The following is a 24,750-nucleotide window of genomic DNA, read 5'->3' on the forward strand; positions in this document are numbered from 1 at the left end:
CTTGAGCCTTACAACTCTGTAAGGACAAACGTCATTATTTCATTGTATAGATGAAGAAGCTGAAACTTAGAGGAGGGAAAACAACTCGCCCAAGATCACCTGACTAGTAAGAGGCTGACCTGAGACTTGGACCCAGGTCTGGGTTACTTGAATTCAACAAGGTTTCCCCAGAGTTGGTTATCAACACACTAGCTCCTTCCCCATATCCCTGAATCTGCTCCTCCCAATGTGCGCTCTCCCCACCTTCTCACAGGGAGAAAGAATTACAAACAACCCAATGCTTGAACAAGCTGGAGCCAGTACCTGGCCCCCAACATCCAGATTAAAGTCAGAGAGACCACACAGCCTGGACTCTCCCTAGGCAGGGAGAAGTCCTTTTCTTCAGGGCCTAGGATCCCACTGGCTTTGAAAACCCCCTACTCTGCCTGAGAGAAGAATCCTGAGGCCCATTCTAAATGTGGATGGGGTAGAGACAGGAAAGAAACAAAAATTCTTCATTTCGTCCCAACAGATTGTCTCACGGACAGGGAAGAGGGTTCTGAGCACCAAGGGTCTATTTCCCCTCCTGAGGGAAACAGAGAAAAGAACTCACATTTAATATCTCAATCCATGAGCCAGTGGCATGCTTCAAGGAGAGCCACAAGGATTCCCACTATGACGATTCTCCCTAAATTAGTTTATAAATTTAATACGATTCCAGTAAAAATACCAACAGAATTCTTTTTTTATTGGGGGTGAGTGGGTGGGGTGGTATTAACTAATTGAAAATTCCAAGGGAAAAAACCATGAGCAGGGGTGGGAGTGAGAGGGAGGGCTACCAAAACCTAACAAGTATTAAGACTTTAGAAACAACCTAAATGGCCATCAGTAAGGGGCTAAATAAATTATGTTATACCCACACAACAGAAAACTATGCAACAGTTTTTAGAAAAAATTAAGGAAGCTCTTTACATATTCATATAGAATGATCTCTAAGATACAGTAGGTAGAAAAAACGAGGTGCAAAACTGGATATACAGCATGCTACTATTTGTATGAAGTTATGGAGAATACAAAAATACTTGCTTGTTGCATTAGTCATCTATCATTGTGTAACAAATTACCCCAAAACTTAATGACTTAAGACAAACATTTATTATCTGTTTCCATGGGTCAGGAATCTGGGCCCAGCTGAGCCAGGTTGCCTTTGGCTTAGGTCCTCATGAGGTTGTAGTCAAGCTGTTAGCTGGGGCTGTGGTCTCATATGAAGGCTCAGCTCGGGGAGAGGGTCTGCTCCCAAGTTCACTCGGGGTTGCTAGCAGGCGTCAGGCTCTCACGTGAGCTCTCCACAGGGCTGCCTCACAGACAGCTTCCCCCAAGAGAGCAAGTGACAGCACCCGCCACGGAAGCCAGTCTTTCTTCATAACCTAGTTCCAGAAATGACCACCACTACCAGTGTCTTCTATTCATTAGAAGCGAATCTGTAAGGTCAGCCCACACTGAAGGGGAGGAGAGTATACAAGGGCATGGATCACTGGGATCTATGGGGCTATCCTGGCGGGTACCCACCCCTGCACTCATAAAGGCAAAGAATATTTTTGGAAGGACACACTGGAAACATTTAACATTGGCTGCCTCCAGGAAGGGGGACTGAGTAACGGGGAACTCTTCACTGAATATGCACTTGCACTTGCACCCTTTGAATTTTGTACAATGTGAAAGTATCACTTACTCAAAAAAATAAACCAAATTAATTGTAAATTTAAAAAGGACAATTAGAGGGACTCCCCTGGTAGTCCAGTGGTAAAGAATCCACCTTCCACTGCAGGGGACACAGCTTCGATCCCTGGTCGGGGAACCTACATGCTGCAGGGCACCTAAGCCTGCGTGCTGCAACTACTGAGCTTGTGCGCCTCAACGAGAGCCCGCGAGCCACAAACTACAGAGCCCACGTGCTCTGGAACCCACGCACAACTAGAGAGAGAAGCCCGTGCACTGCAGTGAAGAGCCCGAGCCACAATGAAAAGATCCTGTACACCTCAACCAAGACCCCGAGTGCCGCAACTAAGACCCAACGCAACCAAAAAAATAAGGAAAATAAATAAATAAAAAGGACAATTAGGATAGCAATTTAACAGCAGAAGAAAAGCTAAGAAGGAACAATTATACTTAATACATAGTTATTACTTAGCACCTTAAACATACTTGTGTCTATTCAGTCATGATTACTTGCTTCAATGAGGGAGGTTTAAAAAGCTCTTTATTATACATACATACACACACACACACACACACACACACACACACAGACACACTCAACTCCCATTTGCAAAATACATACCCTTGATCGTGGCATTCACAAATTCATTCCAGTTTACCTTTACACACCCGTTTCCTGCCACTCTTCTGTCCCCCTGTGAACTCCAGTGACTTGGCTATAGTCAACTGTTAATGCTTCCAGTTCTAGGGCATACAAGCCACAAGCACGATGCCCGCACACTCCAGGAGGTATCAGCTTCCATTCTTTCTCAAACACTGCCTTTGCTTAGACTGTCCCTGTACGCGGAGCACCCTGCACTCCTTTCTGAGCCTCAAGGCCCGACTCAGATGTCACAGTCACCACGAAGTAGTCCCACAAGCAGTTGGTTGTCACCCCTATTCGCCCATGGAATTCTGTTTTGATCTCAAATACAGCATTATTATATTACAGTTTAAATCTCTTCACTTAAAGTCTGGTCCTTGGATCATCAGCATCACCTGGGACCTCGTTAGAAATGCAGAGTCCAGGGCCCCACCCCAGGACCTACAGAATGGGAATCTAAATTTTAACAAGATACCAGTGATTTATATACATTTTCAAGCTTGAGAAACACTGGTTTAAATCTTTCCCTGGTTGAACTATAAATCTTTCTAGGGCTCTCCTTCACCTCTGTACCCACAGCACATCATAAGACCTGATACCCAAATGTCTTAAGTTAAGTGTTATTTACAATTATTATATATGTGATAGAATAGATTTTTTTAAATTCCTGGAAGAAAAGAAAAATTCCTGGAAGAATATACACCACATTATTAAAAACGATTACGTATCTGGTAGGTGGATATTGTGCATTTTTCACTTTCTGTAATACTTCAATTTTTCACAGCCAGAATGTATTATCCTTACAGGTAGAAAAACATGATGACTTAAAAAAATACATGTAAAATATAACATTATAATACATTCATAAAATGGTACATAATTGTGTTGAGCTATATTCACAGATATGAAAAACTGGCCAAACTATATTAAGATTTTTTTAAAAGATAATTTAAACAACAGTATTTATCAATGATACCCTAATTGTTTTGTTAAAAAAACTTGCGAATATGGACACTAAAAAGATACTTAACAAAATATCTCTGGTGGAGCTTGTTTTATACTTTTCTGCATTTTAAATGTTTTCTACAATTTTTCTACTGTTTTTTAAAAAGCATATATCACTTTTGTAATACGAAAAAAGTCATTTTCATTTTGAAAAATATCTATATTCTTCATTAAGCCCCTTTACATCCAACGACCCAGATTTTTACACCAGCCCAGGAAGTTGACAGGCCTGGAAGTACCACGACCATTTCACTGATGAAGGCACTGGGCCTCAGAAACCCAACCCTGAACGCCTGACTGTGAGCTGGTGTTCTCCCATCCATGCAGCTACCCCACGATCAGAGAACTGTAGCAAGTCAGTCACCAGCTTTGGTTTAAAAAAAACCAAAAAACAAAAAACTGTTATTTTAGGAGTCCCACTATCCCCAGTTACTTACTCTCAGATAGTAAGAGCAACAAGGGAACCCCTCCAAACACAAAGCATTCAGAATAATTCATGCTACACCATCTCCCCCTGGTGGTAGGCTCTGGAAACTGAAATTATTTTGATGATAAGGAGTTACTGCAATTCGAAAACAGTAACTGTTTTCCACCAACATCACCTCTACTTCTTTATTTTTTTTTTAATATTTATTTGGCTGTGTCAGGTCTTAGTTGCGGCACATGGGATCTTTCGTTGCAGCACGCGGGCTTCTCTCTAGTCGTGGCACGCAGACTTAGCTGCCCCTCGGCATGTGGGATCTTAGTTCCCCGACCAGGGTTCAAACCTGTGTCCCCTGCATTGGAATTCTTAACCACTGGACCACCAGGGAAGTCCCACCCCTTACTTCTTTAAATCATCAAAGCCACTTTTTTTCATCAAGGAGTTGGGTACTGACACAAATACACGAAACCAGGACCTGGTGTCAACGAGGCTCAGAGCTTTGGATGATGCTGGGGGCAGCGGCACTCTCTACCCGTCCTTTCCTTCCTTACCACTTCTGTGGCTGTGGCTTCTGCCCCCAGTGTTCTTCTGCACGGCCTTTCCTGCATCCTCTCTGTCTCCGTCTACTCCCCTGAGCCTTAGGAAAGGGCAAGGTGTGACCATGTGCCCTCACCCATGACCTGGCATGAAGAAGACCCAACATCAGAAACATCCAGCACAATCCTCAGGCTCTAGGCACTGACACTTCCAATAAGTCCAGTTGCGATGCTGACATTTCTTTAGAAATATCAGAGCGCAGCAATGTCGGTCTTCAACTGCGTCCCCCTAGTCTCCCGATGAACACACGGCTTCTTCACTCTTCCAGGAAGAAGGAAACACTCAACAGGATATCTGGAACAGAAAGAGAGAGAACACATGGCATACCACCTCTCCAGAAAACACAAAACATCAGATTTGTAAAAGCTACAAAGGCACCATGAGGGCATCTCTACATGCTTTCAAGGAGGTGAGACACAGAAAGAAAGGAGGGGAAGAGACACGAAGGACTAAATGAAAACCAGTACCTTGTACAAGGTCTGGGTGTTCATCTTCCGAAATTCGGTCCCAGGCTTTGGGCAAAGCTTGGATGTTTCCCAAGTCTCCCCACTGGATTGAGGACAGAAGGTACTTCCTCTTCAGGTACCTTCCTGGGAGTTAAGGAAGGTGCTCAAAAAGAAAATGAAATATGTTGAAGGAAGAAAATATCCTGGAGAGAGCTCCTGGGAGCTAGAAAAGTGAAAGCGCAGCTACTGCTATATTTACCAGGTGGGCAGGACTCGCCTCTGCTACACATCTTTACCGAGCCCCTCTTTACACACATGGCTCTGGGCTACAGGGAAAAGGACAGAAACACTGTCCCTGCAATCTGGGATCTCACCATGGTGAGAAAAAAACAGAAACTGAAAAGACCCTAAATGACAGGAAAGATAAAACTCAGTGGAAGTTCAGAGGATGACTTCACCCACTTCAGAGGACAGGCGGAAGATTCCAGCTGGTAGGAAGAGCTTAAGCCAAGGCACAGAAGTGGGGAAGCACGTAATGGATTCAGGGACAGGACGTTTCCAGTGCGGCTGGCATGGAACGACGTGCAGAGTAGCAGGAAAGGTGGCTGAGAGGGCAGGTGGAGCCAGAACACCAAGACCAGCATGGGGGTTCTCGTCCTCAGAGCACCAGAAGCTACTGAAAACTCCTACACAAGCAACAGGATCAGAACGAGACTTCCAGAAGATAGATCTGCGGAGTGTGGCCACTACCTGGGGGTGGCTTAGAGGGAAAGAAGCCAGGGTCAGAGAAACCTGTCTAGAGACTGCATGTGACTAAGGGTCCAAGTGAGAAACAATGGTAGAGGCAGTGGGGATAGAGAAGGAAACTACAAGAAGCACCAAGGAAACAGAATGGAAGGACTTGACAGCTGAGTGCAAACATTCTTACAACGGCACCTGGCACACCATAAGCGCTCAGTGAGGGTGGCCCCAGTTACTGCTCTCACTGCCCACGCTGCTGTTGCCACCACTGTGGCCGATGCTGCTACGTTGCAAGCAGAAAACAGCAGGAAAGGGGGAAAATGCTGCGTAAGTTTCCAGACTAAGTGATCAGACAGGTTTGATGCTACAACTTAAGGAAACAGGAGCTGAACAGGAGGGCTGGACAGAGGATTTCAATTCTCATTTCAGCTTGCAGTTCCGTGAGATTCCAGTGGGAGGCATCTGCAGGAAACTGAAAATCAAAACTAGAGGCAAGAATAAAGGTTGGCTTGGGAGTGATTCAAATGAAGGTAGAAACTCCAGCCAGAGGGGAGATGCGACTATCAGGCAAGAATTGAGAGGAAAAAGGTGAGAGAACTCCAACTAACAGGTCTTTCTGCTTCCACCCAAGTCCTTCCTCAGAACATAGCTGGGTGATACTGTTGAAAACATAGGTCTGATCAGGTTACTCCTCTACTCAAAACCTTCTATAGCTTTCCATCTCACTCAGAGTAAAAGCCAAAATCCTTTCGAAGACCTTGGAGGCCCTACCAGGCCTAGCCCTGCCTCTCTGACCACATCTCCTGTTAGACCACCCCCCTTTCACTCAGCTCGAGCCCCACTGGCCACCTTGCTACTTCCTGAACATACCAGGCTCGCTGTCACCTCAGGGCCTTTACACTTGCTGCTTCTTCTACCTGGGACACTCTTCCCCCAAATACCCCCATGGTTCTCTCCCTCACCCTCTTCAGGTCTTTCCTCAGATACCACTTTCTCAGTGAGGCCTGCCCAGACCACCCTATTTAAAACCACAAGCCCACCCTCACCCCTCGCTTTCCTCATTCCCGGCTCTATTTTTCTCCAAGGCACTTATCACCATCTAACATTCTATATATTTTCCTTTTTTTAATGCCTATCTTCTAGCACCTAGAGCAACGCCTGGCAGGGAGCAGTTACTCAATAAGTGATTTAAGGAATGACTGTACAAAGGAATGCAGAAAGAATGCAAGTTCAAGAACCAAAGAGAACTGACCCATACTATATATTTTTGGGCAATCTTGTGAAAACTGAAATTAAAAAGACTTCCTGGAACAGCTCTGGAACTACCTGAAATGTGTGCAAAGGATACAAACTTCGATAATGTCTCTCGATATCCTGTAACCACTCCAACATTTCAGCCACAGAGGGGCTCGCAGCCGAAGCCTGCAGGACAGCATCGAGGCTGATCATGTCTGCATGCTGCTCATAGATCTGAAGCACGTGTTCCACGTGGCTGCTGACTACATCACGCACCTTGAGGAGGGCGGCTCTGGGGGAAGAGTCTGATATTAGGCAATATCATGAGAAAGGCCTAAGGCCAGGTTCCTTAACCTCAGCACTAAGGACATCTTGGACCAGATGATTCTTTGCGGTGGAGGGCTGCCCTGTGCATTGCAGGATGTTCAGAAGCATCCCTGACCTCTACCTACTAGACGACAAGAACAAACCATGCCTCCACCATTCCCAAGTTGTGACAATCAATAACGTCTCCAGATATTTATTGCCACACATCCCAGTGGGAAAAACTGCCTCCAAATGAGATCCATTGGTCTACGGAGATTGATGATGGTGCCCTGGAGGCAGAGGTGGCTCAAGAATTAAGAACTGACTTAAAGATGGAGAGGCTGAAGTTACATGGCTCTCAAAGCTGTGTGATGATATTATTCCCAGCTGCCAAAGAAAGTAAAGACCAAGCGGTCCTTCTGGGGCTGCCATACAGGAGAGCAAATGCTCACACACAGTCCAATGCAATGTACGTGAAAGGAATAAGCAAGAGAAAACTGAAGCAACAAACCAGTAGTGCTCTCATGCTCCCTCGTGCTCCATCCTAGTGAATTCTTGAACAGGTAAGATTTGGGCTCTTGACACACCCAGACTACTGTGGATCTTAGGAAAGTTACTTATTCTCAATCACGAATAAAAACAGTCTCTTTTGTTCACTGTGCATCCTAAGTACCTAAAACGTCGAGACCGGCAGACAGAACAACAAACAATTGTCCAATGAATGAAAAGGAATGTTGTGAAGAGTAAATGCAACAATGCATATTAAGTGTTTCGCGAAGTGCCTAGCTTATGGTAAATTTTGTTATTATTCCATTGGTGACTCCAAGGGGCCCAGCCACCAAGACGAAGGCTACAACTTCCCAAAGGGCAAGGCAGTCCCTAGCCTAGAATTGCAGCTTTCAAAAATGTTTGACTGTGACTCACAATTAAAAAACAGACTTAAAATTAACAGCCCGATACTCACACACAAACACGTAATCAATTGAAATAAAAGTTCACTATCTTAGAACGTACCGTGACCTAATTTAATTGATTGTCTTGTCTCTCTCTTTTACTCAGCTTAGGAACTAACTCTGCTTCATTGTTGTATTCCTAGCACCTGTGCTTGGCATCCCATAGGTGCTTAATAAATGCTTTTTTGTACAAATGAATGCAAAGAAGGCCCCATCTTTGACAGTTTCCTATTAGTCTATGGCACAGACTCTACACACTAGAACCTTCTTTTGTCCTGGTCAAGGAAAGGCCACACGTGCCCTGTCTTTTCTCTATCCTCAATTACCTGTAACTCTAAGGTAGAGGGTCTAACATTAGGCATAGTAAGAGCTTAGAGATATGCTACTACAGGCACGCAGACACCAATGAACAGCAGAACAAGTGGCCCTGGTGCCAGGCATACTTGGGTTAGAATCCCAGTTTTACTATTTACTAACTGCACAACCATAGGCAATCTGCTTGAGCCTCAGTTTCCTCACCTGAAAAATTAATTAAGTGAGGTTAAGTCAAAGAGGTGTTGAAAAGATTTTATGAGATAATGTATGTAAAACCCTTAGCTCTGGTACCTAATAAGTTTACAGTATAGCTCCTCACTGCTTTTTACCTAAGAAAGACTATAGAGGAGGGCCAATAAGCGTTCCCTATTGCTCTTCTGTTCTGCTTTGATAACTTCTACTAAGTCCACCACTGTCACGCCTAGTCTGACAAGGGAAGTGCCAGAAAATGGCTTCTTGACAGAGATCCCACTGCAACAAACAGAAAGGAGGTAAGGTTGACATATCCCTAAATACCACGCTCTCAAGTGAGAAGAAGAACATCCTTCCGACTGATCCTAGCTTATTAAACACCCAGTTTTAAAATCTTTCCGCCAAGAACGAGCGCCACTGAGCCTCTTACAGCCTCTCCTCTAGCCTGTCCAGGAGAGTGTCACCAGCCGCCAGCTGCTTGCGTCTCAGCCGCTCCTGTAAGTCTGGGAAGGCCCGAAGTGACGGCACATCCTCAAATCGCAGGTTCTGTGCGGCCTGCAGCTGCTCTGCCAGGTTGCTGAGGGAGGCCAGGAGGGGCGGGCAGTCCCTGAGAGCGCTCTGCCACAGGCCCTGCTGCTCCTCCACCACGGGAAAGCACTTCCTCAGGGCCTCCTGCACCGCGAGCAAAGGCTGGTCTTGAGTCATCCTCCGTTGGGGAAAGAAAAAAAAAACCCACAAAAAAAGCATTAGGGTTCCAAGTCGATAGGGGAAGGACCGGGTCATGGGTGGGAGTTATTTCCGTTCGCAGGTGAGAACAGGGTTTCCTCAGGTAGGGCCGTCTATCCCTCCCGACAGGAGTTTCTAGCGCGAGGCGTTGTCTTACCTTTAGAGGGGCTCTCGGAAGGCAGGACCCTTGTTTCCCACCTCGGGAAGCGTTTCCTGACTATCCCTTGGAGGAAGCTCGTCCGGGTTCGGGCAGTTTCCTGTTTCAGACTGCGGGTTCCCCGGGCCTATCCGTGCGTCCGGAACCAGAAGTTTGTCTCCTCTCCTTGAAGCTGCGGGTCGCTTTCCCTAAACCAGCGGGAAAACTTAAAGCTAAAGCAATCAAAGTTTAAGGACCTTCCCAGGGCCCCAGCCTGCCTCCGAGTCTCTCTGCGCATGCCCCAACGTGGCTACCGAGTCGCGAAAATATGCCGTCAGACCGCAATGCCTTCTGGGTACTGTAGTCCTACATGTGGACTGGCTGTCCGATCGCGGAGCTTCCCTGTGATTGGTTATTGTGGGACCCTCCTAAGACGGCAGCTTCTCACTGGTCAGCCTGTGGCCGTTTGAATTTGGTGGCGGCGGTCGCACGTCCGGTTAGCCCGGGAGCTGCTCCCTCTCAGCTGAAGCAGCCAGGTTTCTCTCAGCCCCTGTTTCGGGACCCACAGGTGCGTGCCTCGCAAATCTTTTATGCCCAGGCCCCGAAGGGGAGGGGTCCCCCTCCAAAGCCCCTGGGGTGCCCTCCGCCCTCTCCCTCACCCTTGCGGCCCCTTGTCCCGCCCCATCTCCGCCGCTGACGCCTTGTGGCTCGGCCCCCTCTCCCCGCAGCCTCCATCGAAGCGCTATGGCTCCGGCTAGGAAGGGCGGCAGTCGGGTGGCCAAGAACAACTCGGTACGGAGCCGAAAGCTCGCCTCTTTTCTTAAGGACTTCGACCGTGAAGGTAAGGGGCGGAGCCTGGGGGGTCGCTAGCACCTGGGGCAGTCGCGGGGTGCTGGCGGATTGGGGCGCTGGCAGCACGGATTCCAGGCCGCATTCTCCCGCCGGGTGACTCGTGTCCCGTCTGCTCTGCCCTCTCGCAGTGCAAATACGATCCAAGCAGATTCAGTCAGACAGGCAGAACCTCCTCAAGGAGATGGATAACTTGTACAACATCGAGATCCTGCGGCTCCCCAAGGCGCTGCGCGAGATGAACTGGCTCGACTACTTCGGTAAGAGCTGCTAGTCTTTCCCCAGGCCTCGGCCTGCAGCCCTTCTGTGGTTACGATGGCAGCCTTCATCTTCTTAGTGAGGTCTTCCAAGATCACTGTAGGAAACTGCAGCCCTACTCCTTCCCCCCACTCCCTGTCTCACCTCCCGGCTTTATTTTTCTCCTTAGCTCTTACCCTCATCTACCTCTGCAGGCAGGCAAACGTTTTCTCTAAAGGACCAGATAATAAATATTTTAGGCTTTGTAGGCTAGAGGGTTCTCTGTCGAAACTACTCAACTTTGCTGTTATAGTTCCAAAACTGCTGTAGTGAATGGGCATAACTGTTTTACAATAAAAACTTACTTACGGACACACTGAAATGTGAATTTGACATAGATTTCATGTGTCATGAAATACTCTTTTTTTGGGGGGGCGGGGGGTATATTTTATCCAACCATTTAAAAATGAATGGGTGAATAGCTTGGTTTGTTACCAGACCTCAGATGGAAGGATAATCCCAAGCAGCTCTTCCTGCAGCTTAGGGAAAATGCCAATTTAAAAACGGGCATATCAAATTGTGAAGTGCCAGGACTCAAGGGTTTTCCTGGCCGGAGAAAAATCCCAGCCTGTTCCCCACCCCCTTGTTAAATGTCCAAGGAAATGCAAGAGGCTGTCCTTTTGCTGGGTTACCCTTACTTTTACTATTTTCCTTATTGTTAATTACCCAGTACGTAGCCTCCTTCCCGGATAGAAATGCATGTTCTGCTCGCATAGTAGACGTTCAGTGATGCTTTTGACTTCCCCTGTTATTTATTAACCTATCTGTGCATTTCTGCAAATATTCATTGAGCATGTGTTAGGCATGCTAGGTACTGAAGATGCATTGGGAAATAAAACAGGCGTTGTCCTTGCCTCCAGGAACTTACGAGTTAGTAGAGAAGGATCATTTTAAAAATTTGGACATGATTATATGTTTAAAATTATGAGTACTACAAAAGAGAATAGAGTAGTGGTCAATGAGCACATTTATATAGTACTTTCTATGGCAGACAGGCACTGTACCAAGTGTTTTCCATAGATTAACTAATTTCCTCCTCATCACAATCATATTAATTGTTAATATTATGCCTGTTTTATAGACAACAAGATTAAAGCACAGAGATTGTTTACTTTGCCCAAAGTCTCACAAGCTAGTTAGTGACAGAGTCTACTTGAACCTAGGCATTCTGGTTCCAAAGCCTGAGTTCTTAACTATTATAGGGGATACTACCAGTTTTTCCAGCCAGAGGACCTAGCCTAAGTTTTTATTCTACATCTAAATCTGCAAAGACCTCTTCATTCAATACACATTGACTCCATACCTACTGTGTGGCATGTTTTTGCCAGAAGCTATGGGTATTATCTCTGTCCTCAAAGAGTTCAGTTCAAGGCAGGGGTGGGTACTTCTAACAGCTTTGAGTAGTTGTTGGATATGATGATAGTGAGCAGCTAACAGCACATTGCAGCGATCTGCTGAGAGAGAAGAATAAGCAGAGTTTGGGTTTGAGCTGAGTTTTGAAGGATGAATTAGAAATTTGTTGGGTGCAGAGGATTATTTCGGGCAGAGGAAATAAGTACCAGGGCACTGAGTCATGAGAGACAGTGGCACATTTGGGAAATAACAGGCACTTTGGTGTGGTGGAACCTAGAATAAGCCATGAGGGGAACAGTCAAGCTTGGAGAAAGATTAAACTAGGTTGTAAAGGCTCCTGAGTGTTGGATCAAGGGCTTAATCTGGTCCAGTGTAAGAAAAGTAAGTGGTCATATTAGGGAAGATGGTTTATTATTTAAATTATTAAAATCTGATGGTAACTAAACAAAACGTTCTTTTCAAAGCCCTTGGAGGAAACAAGCGGGCGCTGGAAGAAGCAGCAACAGTAAGTGACTTCTCCTATTTTTGAACTGTTGGTTAGTTTTAAGTTTAGTCTGTTCACAAAATTCAACCAGTGGGTGCTGACTGTGGAAGAGGTTCCAGAGGGGACATTATCTGTGTCAACAAAAAAATTATAGTTGTCAAATGCTGAGTACATGAAGCCCAGATAATTTCAAGGTTTATAAAGAGAGGTAGTTCTTTTTTTGGCAGGTTCCTTGCAGCTCTTTGCCCGGACCTTTGCAGGGGAAGTAGAAAGCCTAAAGTCCAAGTTCCTTTAAGCCCCTGCATCATTACACGGTGACCTGGCCTGCTAAATGAGGCAGGATAAAGAGTTTAGATCTTTACTGTGTGTTACAGTGGCCACCAGCTATGTGTAGCTCTTCAAATTAATTAAAATTAATAAAATATTTAGTTCCTCAGACATACTAGTCACATTTCAAATGTTCAGTAGCCACTTTCCATTCCATCATCCGTTTCAGACAGCACTCATCTATCTAGCACAGCACTGTTTCTTGCTAAGTCCTGACAGCTTCAGAATCCTTGTCTGAGTACTCCAAGTAGTCTCTGCCAACCCAGAGATGAAACCCGTGTCATTCCTAGTCTGTAAGGACTATTCTGATATTTACACATGCCCTGCAAGAAAAGGCCTGTGAATCATGCCTGCTTTTGCCTGTTCCCATACATATAGTTACCACTGGGAACAAATTTAATTAGAATGGCGACCGGAAGCCTTTTTGAAGGCCCCAGGGGCATAGTAGAAAGACTTTTGGCCCTCTAGACTTTAAAAAATAAAAAAAATTTTTTTAAGGTAACTATGTGAGGTGCTGAATGTGTTAATTAACTTGATTGTGGTAATCATTTCACAATGTGTATGCATCACAAATCCTCATGTTGTACACTTTTAATATGTTAGAATTTTATTTGTCAATTATACCTCAATAAAGCTGGAGGGAAAAAATGAGAAGGCTGACATAGCATCAAGTGTGGTAGAGAATATGGGTCATTAGGAACTTGTTTGCTCCTGGCATGTAAACAAGTACAATCACTTTGGAAAACAATTTTGCATAATATTAAGGCTGAACACTTGTGTACCCTACAACCCTGTAATGCCCCATCCCTAAGTATATAGCCAAGAGAAAACTTGGACAGGTGTGCATCAGACACATGTAGAAGACAGTTGAAAGTAACAGTGTTTGTAATAGCAAAATACTATTGACAGGAGATTGGACAAATCCATCGTGATATTATATAGCAGTGAAAACAAATTAACTACAACCACAAATAGTGATCGAAAACAAAAGCAAACAAAATATTGTTTAAGCACATACACATTTGTGGAGAAACACACACACACACACACACACACTTTCTTTCAAGCAAATGGAATGATGATAGTGGTTATCTCTAAGGAATGACAGAATTAGGAGACTGGTCACCTTTCGAGGAGAGGCAAGGAAATAGAACAGGGAAAAATACATAGCTAGAAGCAAGTAATTGGCAATGTTTTAGGCCTTCGGTTGTATGGTGGGTTTATGGAAGTTCAATATTTTGTATTATAACTAACATAACAATCTTTTGTGTGTATCAAAGAATGTTTTAGGATTTTTTGTTTTTAATATTTATTTATTATTTAGTAGCGTGGGGTCTTAGTTGCGGCAGGCAGGCTCCTTAGTTGCAGCTCGTGGGCTCCTTAGTTGCAGGAGATGGGCTCCTTAGTTGTGGCATGCGAACTCTTAGTTGTGACATGCATGTGGAATCTAGTTCCCTGACCAGGGATCGAACCCGGGCCCCCTGCATTGGGAGCATGGAGTCCTATCCACTGCGCCACCAGGGAAGTCCCAAGAATATGGTTTTTAATTAATGTTTTTAATCTTAAAATATTGTTCCTCATATTTGATGGAATATACCTGTTGTTTTCTGGCTGTGTTCATCACAGGCTGACCTGGATATCACAGAAATAAACAAACTAACAGCAGAAGCTGTTCAGACACCCCTGAAATCTGCCAAAAGTGAGTACTTTTCAAAACCCCTTGTTGAACTGAGAGAATGAAAACCTAGTGTGGTTGGTTGGCTGCTTGGGGAGGCCTCACTGGAGGAACCTCTTCCCTCTAATGCCTGGTCCTCAGTCTTGCAAATCCAAAAATTTGATTTTGGCCTCTGCATTCAGTTAATGATATGCAGGACTGATAACTAACCGAACTCTTTAGACCAATGTGTGAGCTAAAGTGAAAGTGAAAGAAGAAAAACAAAAGCTGTGCTGGAAACCAGTGTTGCCTGCTTGCTTCCCTGAGTTAGAGAGGTGAGCAAGGTTTGGAGAGGTGCTACAAGACACGGTAGTGCCAGCCAAGACGCTCCCTGATGTGATCAGAAGGGTTCAAAGAGAATTGTGAAAGGACCAACTGTCTCAGCGTGTCATTCCATGTTACTCAATTCACTGACCCATCCGTGGAAAATTCTCTCACATACACGTCCAACACTCTGAGAAACACTATCTTAAAGGGTAAATTTGGGGGAAGCTGGGTTGTAATTAGTGAGCATAGACTCAGGCCAGGGTGAGTTCTGTTATGGACATGATGTCACTGTCATTAAGCTCCAGTAGCTCAATGCATCCAACTCCAGTGAGGATGGACCTGACCCAAGACCTGGAGTTTGGGGCTGCCCACCAAGCAGGCACCTTCTCCACTGGGCCAGGCCAGAAACACCGCCCAATTCTTGTTCCAGCTTGCCTTCCATCAGAGTTGTCTTGTAGCATGAAGACAGCATGATGGGATTTTCACTTTCCTAGTGTCATATTCCAGGGCTGCCCCCCCGAGGTTGTGACATAATTGGACTTGGGTGTTCCTAGAATTAGTTCCTTAGCTGCAAATCTGCAATCTGTTAGGTCGCTTTGGGTTATTTCTACATTTAGGTAATGTCCAATTTCTCTTCTGAATTCCACTTTATTTTTTTTCTCATTTGGTGTGTGGGGTGTGGGGGGCTGGTCTTCCGATTTCACCACTGGGAACTGAACACACTGGGACCCATGTCAAACAACAGTAGAAATTGGTTTTGTGTCCTCTCGACCACTGGACTTCAACTACATTGTAAGCTATTTTTTTTTTAATGTAAATATACTTAGATTCTTATTTGTGTCAGGGAGAAAAAAAAGCTTAAAAGTCATTAAGTCTGATCTCTCCTCCCATAATTAAATTTCTCTATGGAATCCCTGCTTGGGATTTTCTAGCCCATGGTTGTACGTATTTAGCAATGAGACTACCTTCCACTGATAGACAGCTGTAATGGTAAGAACGTTTTCTCTAATTTTGAACCAGAGTTTCCTGTGGTTTCTACATATTGATACTGGTTCTGCTCTTTGAGGTCCCATAGAGCTGTCTTCCATATGGCAACCCCTTAAATATTAAAAATTGGTATTACTTCCTCTGTTATCATCCATCTTAAACATCCCTCATATCCCTTTTCCTTCTAAGATGATAATTGTAATAATTTATTATTTATAAGTAGTATTTTATTATAATAAATAGTAATACTTATGATGTGTTCAGTACCGTCCAAGGGACTTTGCATTCATTCGTCCCACAAATATTTAATAAGCACTTATACAGTAGGCACAATTCTAGGGTTTGGGATGAATAACAAAGACCGTATTTTTTTGTTGAGCACACATTCCAGGTCTCATCATATCCCTGGCTCCTCCCTTTTACAGATGATCACCATGAAAGCCATGTGACCTAGTCAGAGGCAGGGCCAGGCCTCAAGCTCAAGGCTGTCTGACTCCAGGGTCTGCACTCTTATTCAGAATGCTGGGCTGCCATACAAAGCATTATATGGGGTGTGTTAACCACTCTGGAGACCCGATTTTTTGTCTAAACCCTCTTTTTTTTTTTTTAAGTCATCTTTATATTGGATCTATTTCTTGATTACAGCCTAAGATTGCATAAGTTTTATTTCCTATAAGAAATGTGAATGCATAAAAGTTTATTCCCATGAGAAATATCACTCTGTTAAAACTTTCTTATAGCACGAAAGGTAATGCAAGTGGATGACATGATAATGGAAGAAGAAGAGGAAGAAAATAAAAATAAGAATCTTCGAACTGCAAGAGTAAGTAGGCACTCAGATTCAGGGCTGGAGCCTGTCAGGAGAAAAAGGAAATACTTAAAATACAGCATGCTCCCCCAGCACCCTTAGGCACAGCCTTTAAAATGAGTGAGATTTCACTAGCTGGAGAAGAAAGGGAAGGGAATTCCAGGAAGAGGTATGAAAGTGCCCTTTACGGAACAGGAAACAGTTTGATATGGCTGGGGTGTAAACTGTGAGGGTGATCTGGGGAGAGCAGGGGCCAGAAAATGAATGGCCTTGTGCGCCAAACTTGGAAGTTGCAGTTTCATGAGGTAGGTCTTGGTAAATGACAGGACCAGATAGGTATTTCAGAATAGGATTCAGGATAAACGGGAGAGAGGAAAAACTAGAGACAAGGGAACCAGTCAGGAGGCTACTGTAATTCTTTTTAATTTTTTTTTTAATTGAAGTTTAGTTGATTTACAATGTAGTGCCAATCTCTGCTGTACAGCAAAGTGACTTGGTTATACACATAGAGACATTCTTTTTTATATATTTTCCATTACAGTTTATTACAGGATATTAAGTATAGTTCCCTGTGCTATACAGTAGGACCTTGTTGTTTATCCATCCTATATATAATAGTTTACATATACTAATCCCAAACTCCCAGTCCTTCCCTCCCCCATCCCCCTCCCTGTTGGCAACCACAAGTCTGATCTCTATGTTGTAAGTCTGTTTCTGTTTTGTAGATAGTTTCATTTGTGCCATATTTTAGATTACACATATAAGTGATATCATATGGTATTTGTCTTTCTCTTTCTGACTCTTACTTCACTTAGTATGATAATCCCTAGTTGCATCCATGTTGCTGCAAGTGGCATTATTTTGTTCTTTTTTATGGCTGAGTAGTATTCCATTGTATATATGTACGACATCTTCTTTATCCATTTCTCTGTCGACGGACATTTAGGTTGCTTCCATGTCTTGGCTATTGTGAATAGTGCTGCTATGAACATAGAGGTGCATGTATCTTTTTGAATTACAGTTTTGTCCGGGTATATGCCCAGGAGTGGGATTGCTGGATCATATGGTAATTCTATTTTTAGTTTTCTGAGGAACCTCCACACTGTTTTCCATAGTGGCTGTACCAGCTTACATTCCCACCAATAGTGTAGGAGTGTTCCCTTTTCTCCATACTCTCTCCAGCATTTGCTATTTGTAGACTTTTTAATGATGGCCATTCTGACCGGTGTGAGGTGGTTTTGATTTGCATTTCTCTAATAATTAATGATGTTGAGTATCTTTTCATGTGCCTACTGGCCATCTGTATGTCGTCTTTAGAGAGATGTCTATTAAGGTCTTTTGCCCATTTTTCGATTGGGTTGTTTGTTTTTTTGTTGTTGAGTTGTATGAGCTGTTTGTATAAGTCCTAAGCTGGCTTAGGACTAAGGGGAGCAGTTCCTGTGTCAGTTGTTTGGCCTGCTGCGTGTTTCATACTTCTCCAGGACATCTAGCCCTGACAGAAATCTCAGCCCGAAGCTCAGGCAGAAGTAAGAGACTGAGAGACACCGACTCCCAGATCTTTAGGTGGTTGTCCCAGCGAGGGAGTCGATGAGGTTGTACAGGGAGAACGTGGAGGGGAGGCTGAGGATGGACCCTAGGAGGGAAGGTAGAAAGAGGAGCTCGTGAGGCAGCCTGCAGAGGGCCAGCCAGAGAAGTTGGGAGGTGGGTGGATCTTAGAAACAAGGGAGGATTGTCAGCAGGTAAAGAGTGATTCCTGTCAGGTACCTCCAAGGACTCAGCAAGGGTGAGGACTGCTGAGAGTTCCTTGGATTGGGCACCTGGGTGCCCTTAGTGACCGTCACAGCAGCACTTTGTGAGGGGGTGGGAGTTGGGTGGGGAGACCAACCAGGCTGCACTCAGTCCAGAAGACACTTACCTTTACTCTCGGTCCAAGGCCTCTATTTTGAAGACTCAGGTGGTATAGATTCTTAGTTGATCAATTATGTTCAGAATTATTTAAGTCACTGTGAATTCTGTGAGATAGACCTTCTGATGTTCGGTATTAGTTTTCTTTTCCAGAGCTGGTACCCCTCTCCCTTACCTTTCCCCTTTGCGGGGCTTTTTGTAACCTCAGTTTCATTTGACTGTGACTTCAGGTTAAAAGGTGTCCTCCATCCAAGAAGAGAACCCGGTCCATACAAGGAAAAGGCAAAAGTAAAAGGTAACAGGTTTTCCAGATTTAGATGTGTTTTTGGTTTTATTGGAGAGCCACATTCATTATGGCAGAAATAGGTGGTAAAAGGGCTTTTGTGACTTGTGTTCAAGTTGAGCTTCACATCATCGAATCCTCCAGTATCCGAGCTGGAGGGGCCTCTAGAAACCATCTGACCCAACATCTTCTCTGGTTCTTCTGCCCACGTTCTCTATCTTCCCCCACTTTTTTTTTTTTGTTTTTTGTTTTTAATTCAAACAAGGAGATTAAGACCCAGAAACAGAGTAAGCACTGCATATTTTGTTCAGTTGCCTGACAGTCCATGTGTAGAGCTACCCACAGTCGGTGGCTGTCACCTACCTGTAGTTAGTTTCTTGAAAGATTCCTCCCGGTCCTGCTAAGTAATGAGTCACCGTAGACTTGAACTGCTTATGCTGGGAGTTGGGGGGAGGGGCTGCCTCTTAACAGACTCAGGAAAGTAGTCACTGGGGCGTGTGTCTGTGAAGCGGTGGCTCCTCCCATTTCTCCCTGGGCAGTGGGAGCTGTCTGGCAGGAGGACAAGAGCTCCAGCTAGGGGGCCTGCAGGGTGCTGAGCGGCTGTCTCCTTCCCCTCATTCGTTAGCTTGATTGAGAAGTCAGATTCTGGAGGCAGGCTGCCTGGGTTCAGAGTTCTGGCTCTGCCCTAATTGGCTGTGTGATCTTGGGCAAGTTATTTAACTCAGTATGCCTGAGTTTCTGCATCCAGAAATGAGGATCGTGGTGCTTCTCAGAGGGTGGTTAGGAGGGCTGCACGAGCTAATGTGTGTAACGTGCCCAGGATAGTCTCTGACATGATCAGTGTTACCTGCCTCTGCGGCTGCCGTCCCTGGACCTGACAGTTGGCGCACCTAATGGTCATGTCTCACCTGTAGGTCAAGCCATTGTGCCACTGTTACCCCAGCTGTGGGCCGACTGGAGTTGTCTATGGTGAAACCAACTCCGGGCCTGACACCCAGGTTTGACTCAAGGTGAGTATTGACAGCAGCACTTGGATTTCTGTGGGAGCCCAACATGTGATGTTTGCCAGAAAAGAAGGGTGTTTAAGAAAATACTGGGAAGCCCTCACAGAGGAGGGTAACCGCCTGGGTTTCCTAATGTTTGCCTCTCCCCTGAGTGCAGGTTTGTGTGTTTTTGGTGACAAAATGATTCTTTATCTGTCCCTGATGACTAGGAGGCCTCTAGTGACTGTTTTGGTCTTTTCTGATTCTGATCAAGTTTATTTTAAATTGGTAGGTACTCTCCCAAACTCTTGGTAGGAGTGAAAATGGACACCACCTTTTGGGAGACCAGTATAAACAAGGATGTTCTTACAGCATAAATTAATCCCTTCCACAGTGCTGGTCAACTAGATAGGACATGGTGTGTAGCCATTAAAAAAAAAGTGCATCTGCATGTGCTGATGGGGAAGAGCTTCATGATCACAAGCATCTCCAAAGCAGGTGGCAGAGCAGCGTGTCCTAGATGACCCCGTTTGATAGAAAGTTTCTGGAAGGACACATAAGGAACTGAGAGTGGTTATCTGGAGTGGGGAGAGTGAGGAAGACTTACCTTCTAATTCTCACTCTTCCTTAACTGCTTTTTTTTTTTTTTTTACATGAGTATATAGCAAAAGACATTTAGGGAAAAATAGATGACAACATTTTAAAGGTCTTGAGAAAGTCACTTTGGGAATTAATATAATGATGTAATCTCTGAATCATCCAACTTTGACCCTGGAAAAGTCCTCCTGATGGAAGCGCTTAGCCACTGTTGGAAATATATTAACCACAGTTTATTTCTGACTTTGTGGATGGATGGATGGATGGATGGATGGAAGACTGGTATCCATATGGAGCTTTGGACCTTAAATTTACATGGATAAGAACTGACTTTCGCTAGATGTATGTTTGATAATTACAACCTCTTCCTCCAGCTGTGTTTAGTCAATACTGTTTTTTAACCCTAAATTTAGAATGCGCCTTCTTAGAAATGTGTGATTTGAAAACTGCAGCTTGAGGCCAGATGGGGTTTGGAAGGACTCGTAGCGCCTGGTGTCATTCAGTCCGCTAAGCCATCTTTACAGAGATTTTCCCACTTTATAGGGTCTTCAAGACCCCAGGCCTGCGTACTCCAGCAGCCAGAGAGCGGATTTACAATGTCTCTGTAAATGGCAGCCCTCTTGCTGACAGCAAAGAGATATTCCTCACTGTGCCAGTGGGAGGCGGAGAGGTAAGTGTTCCAGAGGGCGATCAGGCCATGGCGTGCTGCTTACTCAGCATTTCTTTCTCTTGTCCATCACCCACTTCTCTCCCAAAACCCAAAGTCCCTTTGGTTGCATGGCTTCTGATATCCACACTTCTGTAGGACTCAGAACCATTTCCTCTCCCAGGTTAGAGCTCCAGACTGGGAAGATCCTTGCCCAGCTTTGGGTTTCATTTGTTCATCTGCTAACATTTGCCCATCTGTCTTGTAGCAGGTTCAAGATGTAGAAGACATTCCTGCCCTTGAGAAGTAGTTCAGTAGTCAAGCTAGGCTCCCAATTAACTATAACATGTGATGTGTGCAGTAAGGGAGATATTAAAGGGCGTGCAGAGGAGGGCACTATCGGGGTGCGTGCGTGCTTAGTCCAGAAAGGGGAGCTCGAGCTGTGTCTTCCACTTTGTGTAGCTTCGAGGGGTCTGAAGCAGGCCGAGCAGAGCAAGTTGCTGACCTCGGCTCCTGGGACGGAGGGGATGGTTTATCTCAGATGAGGTCTGCAGGGCGTTTCTAAGCTAACGTGCACCCCTTATACACTCAGCTGATCCAGCTGTTGGCCCAGTGATAAACACCGACGTCACTGTCTCTTTAGGATTAACTCCCCTCCTGCCTGCCTTGCCATCCCCCTCCACAAGTGCAGGACATCAAGGGACCCCCGGAGCACACTGGGCTGCTGGGTGGAGGTTCCTGCCCTGAGGGACGTGCCACTTTAACCCTCTTCCCTCCACACAGAGCATGCGGTTATTGGCCAGTGACTTGCAGAGGATTGATATCGCACAGCTGGATCCAGAGGCCTTGGGAAGCATTAAGAAGCTCTCTGTAAGTCTCGGGTTCCTCTCCACACACAGGAGGCCTCCAGTAGCCTTCTGGGTTTAGCCGTACTTAGGATTGCCTTTTGGGTCTGGCCTGCTGCTTTACACTTACAACTGTGTGGCCTCTTTCCCCCAAGGGATTTTGACTGTTATCCTGCTTACCGAGCAGCAATTCTGTCCCTAAATTGATGCTGAGTTTTGGTCCAACCAGAGTGCCTGCCACAGAAGTTCCACAAGAGAATCAAATCCTGCCTCATGCAGGCAGTTGGTGCCTGTATGTTAGGGCACAGTTGAGCCCCCGGGAACTGAAACTTCCTCACAACAGTTCAGGAACAGGGTGAGGAGCTTGCTACCAGCAATCCCACAGGATCAAAGAAAGCTCTGAACAGGCAGGCCCTCTGAGTGGTGGGACCCCAGTGCCAGGAGTCGATGGGGCTCCGCTCCAGTGCACCAGCTCCGTCAGCAACTCTGTCTTTGGGGCCTGTGCCCGAACCTCTCTTGCACCTCGTCCTTCCCCCACTCAGCGGGTAACCTGCTCCACGAGGCCCTTGGTTCTGCTCTCCCTTACCTTGAGTCTGTATGTGGCTCTGGGTGGCCACACTCCAGCTCTGGCGCTATTGCTCCATTGCCCAGCGCGCACAGCCCAGTTTCAGTCCTCATTTAAATTCTCAAGAGGAAGAATTGAATTAGCTCAGCTTTGGTCAGACGGGCCTCCCCGGTCCCGTCAGCTTTGATTTTGGCTGGTGGATGGGAACACCTAGTGCACATGTGGCTGCTGTAGGTCCCCCCTTCTGGGGGGAGGTCTGTGACGGGTACGTCCAAGTAAGGGGACGGGGCAGAGCTGCTTTCCCAAACATGTCGTACAGAACGGAGGCCAGTGCTGAGGTCAGGCACATACCCAGCCCCCAGATCTGGTGACATCCATCATCTAGCTGGACCTACTGCATTGCTGTTCCCAAATTATACCTTCACTGTCTCACTTGAGATGGTATTTTGCTCCTTTGTTCAGATGAGAAATGGAGATTCAGAAAGGTTAGTTCGGTCTGCGTTGGTGGTATAGAGGTGAGCATAGCTGCCTTCCAGAAAGGTTAGTTTGTTCATGTTACCAATAGAGGATGGAGGGCTGAGATTCACTCAGACCAGCCCGGCCCCGAAGCCAGTGCTACCTGAGTAGACTACGTGCTAAGTGGGCAAGCCTGCCCAGCTTCATCCTCTCTAAATGGCCTCTCTCCTTTTCCTTTCAGAGCCGTCTTGCTCAAATCTGCAGCAGCATACGGACTCACAAATGAGGCTGCTATTCCAAGAAGCCAGGTTTGACAGGATGGACCTTCAATGGGCACTTCTGAGACCCTGAAGACACCTCTTCCCTTTGGCTTATCGTCTGTTTGAGTGTGAAGTTCCAGAGCAGGGAGAAGCGTTCCTCTTGGAGTTTTCAGGAAACGTTGCTATTGGCACCTCCCAACCCAGATGACAGACACTGCCTCTGTGTCCATACAGTCCAAACCTCCTGCCATTTTCCCAGCTGAATTCTCCTTCCTGCTCTCAGAGCTGCCGCCTCTGCCTGCTGTAGCTCCACGTCCTCTTCGCCCTGCCCTAACTCCAGCCGAGGCTGCACAGGGGAGCCTCATGTTCTCGGGAAGACTGCCAACTCGCCCTCACCGGAGAGCCCGCTCCAGCTGGCGTTTCCGCCCTGCGCGTGCTTGAGGCTGGGAGCTGGGCTCAGAGAAGTGAGCTCCATGAGAGGGCGGCTCCAGGAAGCTGGGAGGGACTGTGCAGATGGGGCCAGGACCTGTCACAGCAGTGACCACAGGAGGAAACATCTTCCCTCCTGCGCCCATCCCCTCCCTCCTGTGGTGGGTACTGCCAGGGCTCTGCAATCTTAACACCTGCCATGCCCAGTAGTTTTGTTTCAAGCTGACTTGTAGACTAGTATTTTGTATTATCCCTGTTTACCAAAGACCAAAACTTGGTTTGTGGGCGGTTTCTGTGTCTTGCTCCTCTGCCTCTGGTTAGTCCAGTTAGTGGGAATCTGGATAAGGGAACTGTAGGGTTTAGGTTAATCTGGGGTGTTTGCATGACTGGCCGCAGAGGATCTCTAAGCTCTCCGTGGCCCTGTGGTCCCCACCAGGTCTGCAGACTTTGCAGAGAGCACTTCTGTCTTCCGAGGTTCATGGGGAAGTGGGCGTAGCTTGCCTGGTGGCCTCATTCCTCGCGTTTGGCCTCTGCCCTGGCGTGGGCTGTCACGTGGGCACTGAGATCCCTGCGCTCCAGCCAGCACCTCTGCCCCGAAGAATCATTAGATGTGGTCTGAGAACGTGGGAGCTGAGACCCCAAGCCTGAGAGCACAGGGTTCTGTGTTTGGCTCTTTGTTGTACTTTATATTATTTTCCTACATGACCATTCTAGTAATCCAGTCCTGTTCAAGATGTGTTCTTTTCAAGTTGTTTTATTCTCCCTTTCCTGAGACTTTTGTACATACTGTTTTCCTGAGTCATGGTATCTGTAAGCTGATTTATTCTAATCAGAGCTACTGAAAGGTACCTGTTTTCAATAAATTGTGGATTTGTTTTTAATTGATATTCCGCCTGCCTGTCATCTCCAAGCTGTGCTACCTGGACCAGAGACAGTTTTGGAGCTGAAGCTATTGGAATGGGGGTCTGCAAGCAGCTACTTTCCTGAGAAGATGCGAAAACCTTTACTTCAGGCAGAACCTCTCTGATACCTGAAGAGGGGGCCCTCTCCCCAAGATCCAGGTCACGGGTAACCGAGCCCAAGAAGCTTTCCCCCAACACCTTCCTTCCATGAGCTAGAAATTTACATCATGGGGGCACAGTATCTAGGGTATCTATAGTTTACTTGTGTAGCAAGTCTCGTTGGCCAGGGACAAAGCAGGGGCCCAGGTGATTCAGTGATCGTGCTTCTCACTGCCCAAGCTTCAGGCTGTGGCAGATCTGCCTTCCTGGAATTCT

The 24,750-nt window shown here is 45.9% G+C and overlaps 2 protein-coding genes across 2 annotated transcripts; one reads left to right on the forward strand and one right to left on the reverse strand.

Annotated features, from left to right (window-relative positions):
• Positions 1–1,111: 1,111 nt before the first annotated feature.
• AIRIM (AFG2 interacting ribosome maturation factor) lies at positions 1,112–9,701 on the reverse strand. The gene is made up of 5 exons (XM_059919278.1): positions 9,440–9,701; positions 8,987–9,262; positions 6,903–7,082; positions 4,835–4,953; positions 1,112–4,661 (listed from the first exon to the last, which is right to left on the reverse strand). Exons 2-5 carry the CDS (start codon positions 9,259–9,261, stop codon positions 4,624–4,626), a joined length of 612 nt encoding a protein of 203 aa, XP_059775261.1. The 5' UTR covers position 9,262; positions 9,440–9,701; the 3' UTR covers positions 1,112–4,623.
• A 194-nt stretch (positions 9,702–9,895) lies between these two features.
• On the forward strand, positions 9,896–24,273 carry CDCA8 (cell division cycle associated 8). Its single transcript, XM_059897115.1, has 11 exons — positions 9,896–9,986; positions 10,147–10,259; positions 10,399–10,527; positions 12,382–12,422; positions 14,355–14,427; positions 16,437–16,519; positions 18,640–18,704; positions 19,607–19,702; positions 20,816–20,942; positions 21,702–21,788; positions 23,026–24,273. The coding sequence occupies exons 2-11, from the start codon at positions 10,163–10,165 to the stop codon at positions 23,068–23,070; spliced, it is 843 nt and encodes a 280-aa protein (XP_059753098.1). The 5' UTR covers positions 9,896–9,986; positions 10,147–10,162; the 3' UTR covers positions 23,071–24,273.
• The last annotated feature ends 477 nt before the right edge of the window (positions 24,274–24,750 follow it).

The sequence above is a fragment of the Balaenoptera ricei genome, chromosome 1 (assembly GCF_028023285.1).
Source record: "Balaenoptera ricei isolate mBalRic1 chromosome 1, mBalRic1.hap2, whole genome shotgun sequence".
Lineage (NCBI taxonomy): Eukaryota > Metazoa > Chordata > Mammalia > Artiodactyla > Balaenopteridae > Balaenoptera > Balaenoptera ricei.

Bases quoted from the DNA above. Each gene is read 5' to 3' on its own strand.
- AIRIM (XM_059919278.1), bottom strand. From the start codon at position 9,261: ATGACTCAAGACCAGCCTTTGCTCGCGGTGCAGGAGGCCCTGAGGAAG. The intron at 7,083-8,986 runs GTAAGAGGCTCA...CTCTTCCCCCAG, and splicing joins GACAGGCTAGAGGAGAGGCT to AGCCGCCCTCCTCAAGGTGC. The intron at 4,662-4,834 runs GTACTGGTTTTC...TTTCTGTTCCAG, and splicing joins ACACCCAGACCTTGTACAAG to ATATCCTGTTGAGTGTTTCC.
- CDCA8 (XM_059897115.1), top strand. From the start codon at position 10,163: ATGGCTCCGGCTAGGAAGGGCGGCAGTCGGGTGGCCAAGAACAACTCG. The intron at 14,428-16,436 runs GTGAGTACTTTT...ACTTTCTTATAG, and splicing joins ACCCCTGAAATCTGCCAAAA to CACGAAAGGTAATGCAAGTG. The intron at 20,943-21,701 runs GTAAGTGTTCCA...CCCTCCACACAG, and splicing joins TGCCAGTGGGAGGCGGAGAG to AGCATGCGGTTATTGGCCAG.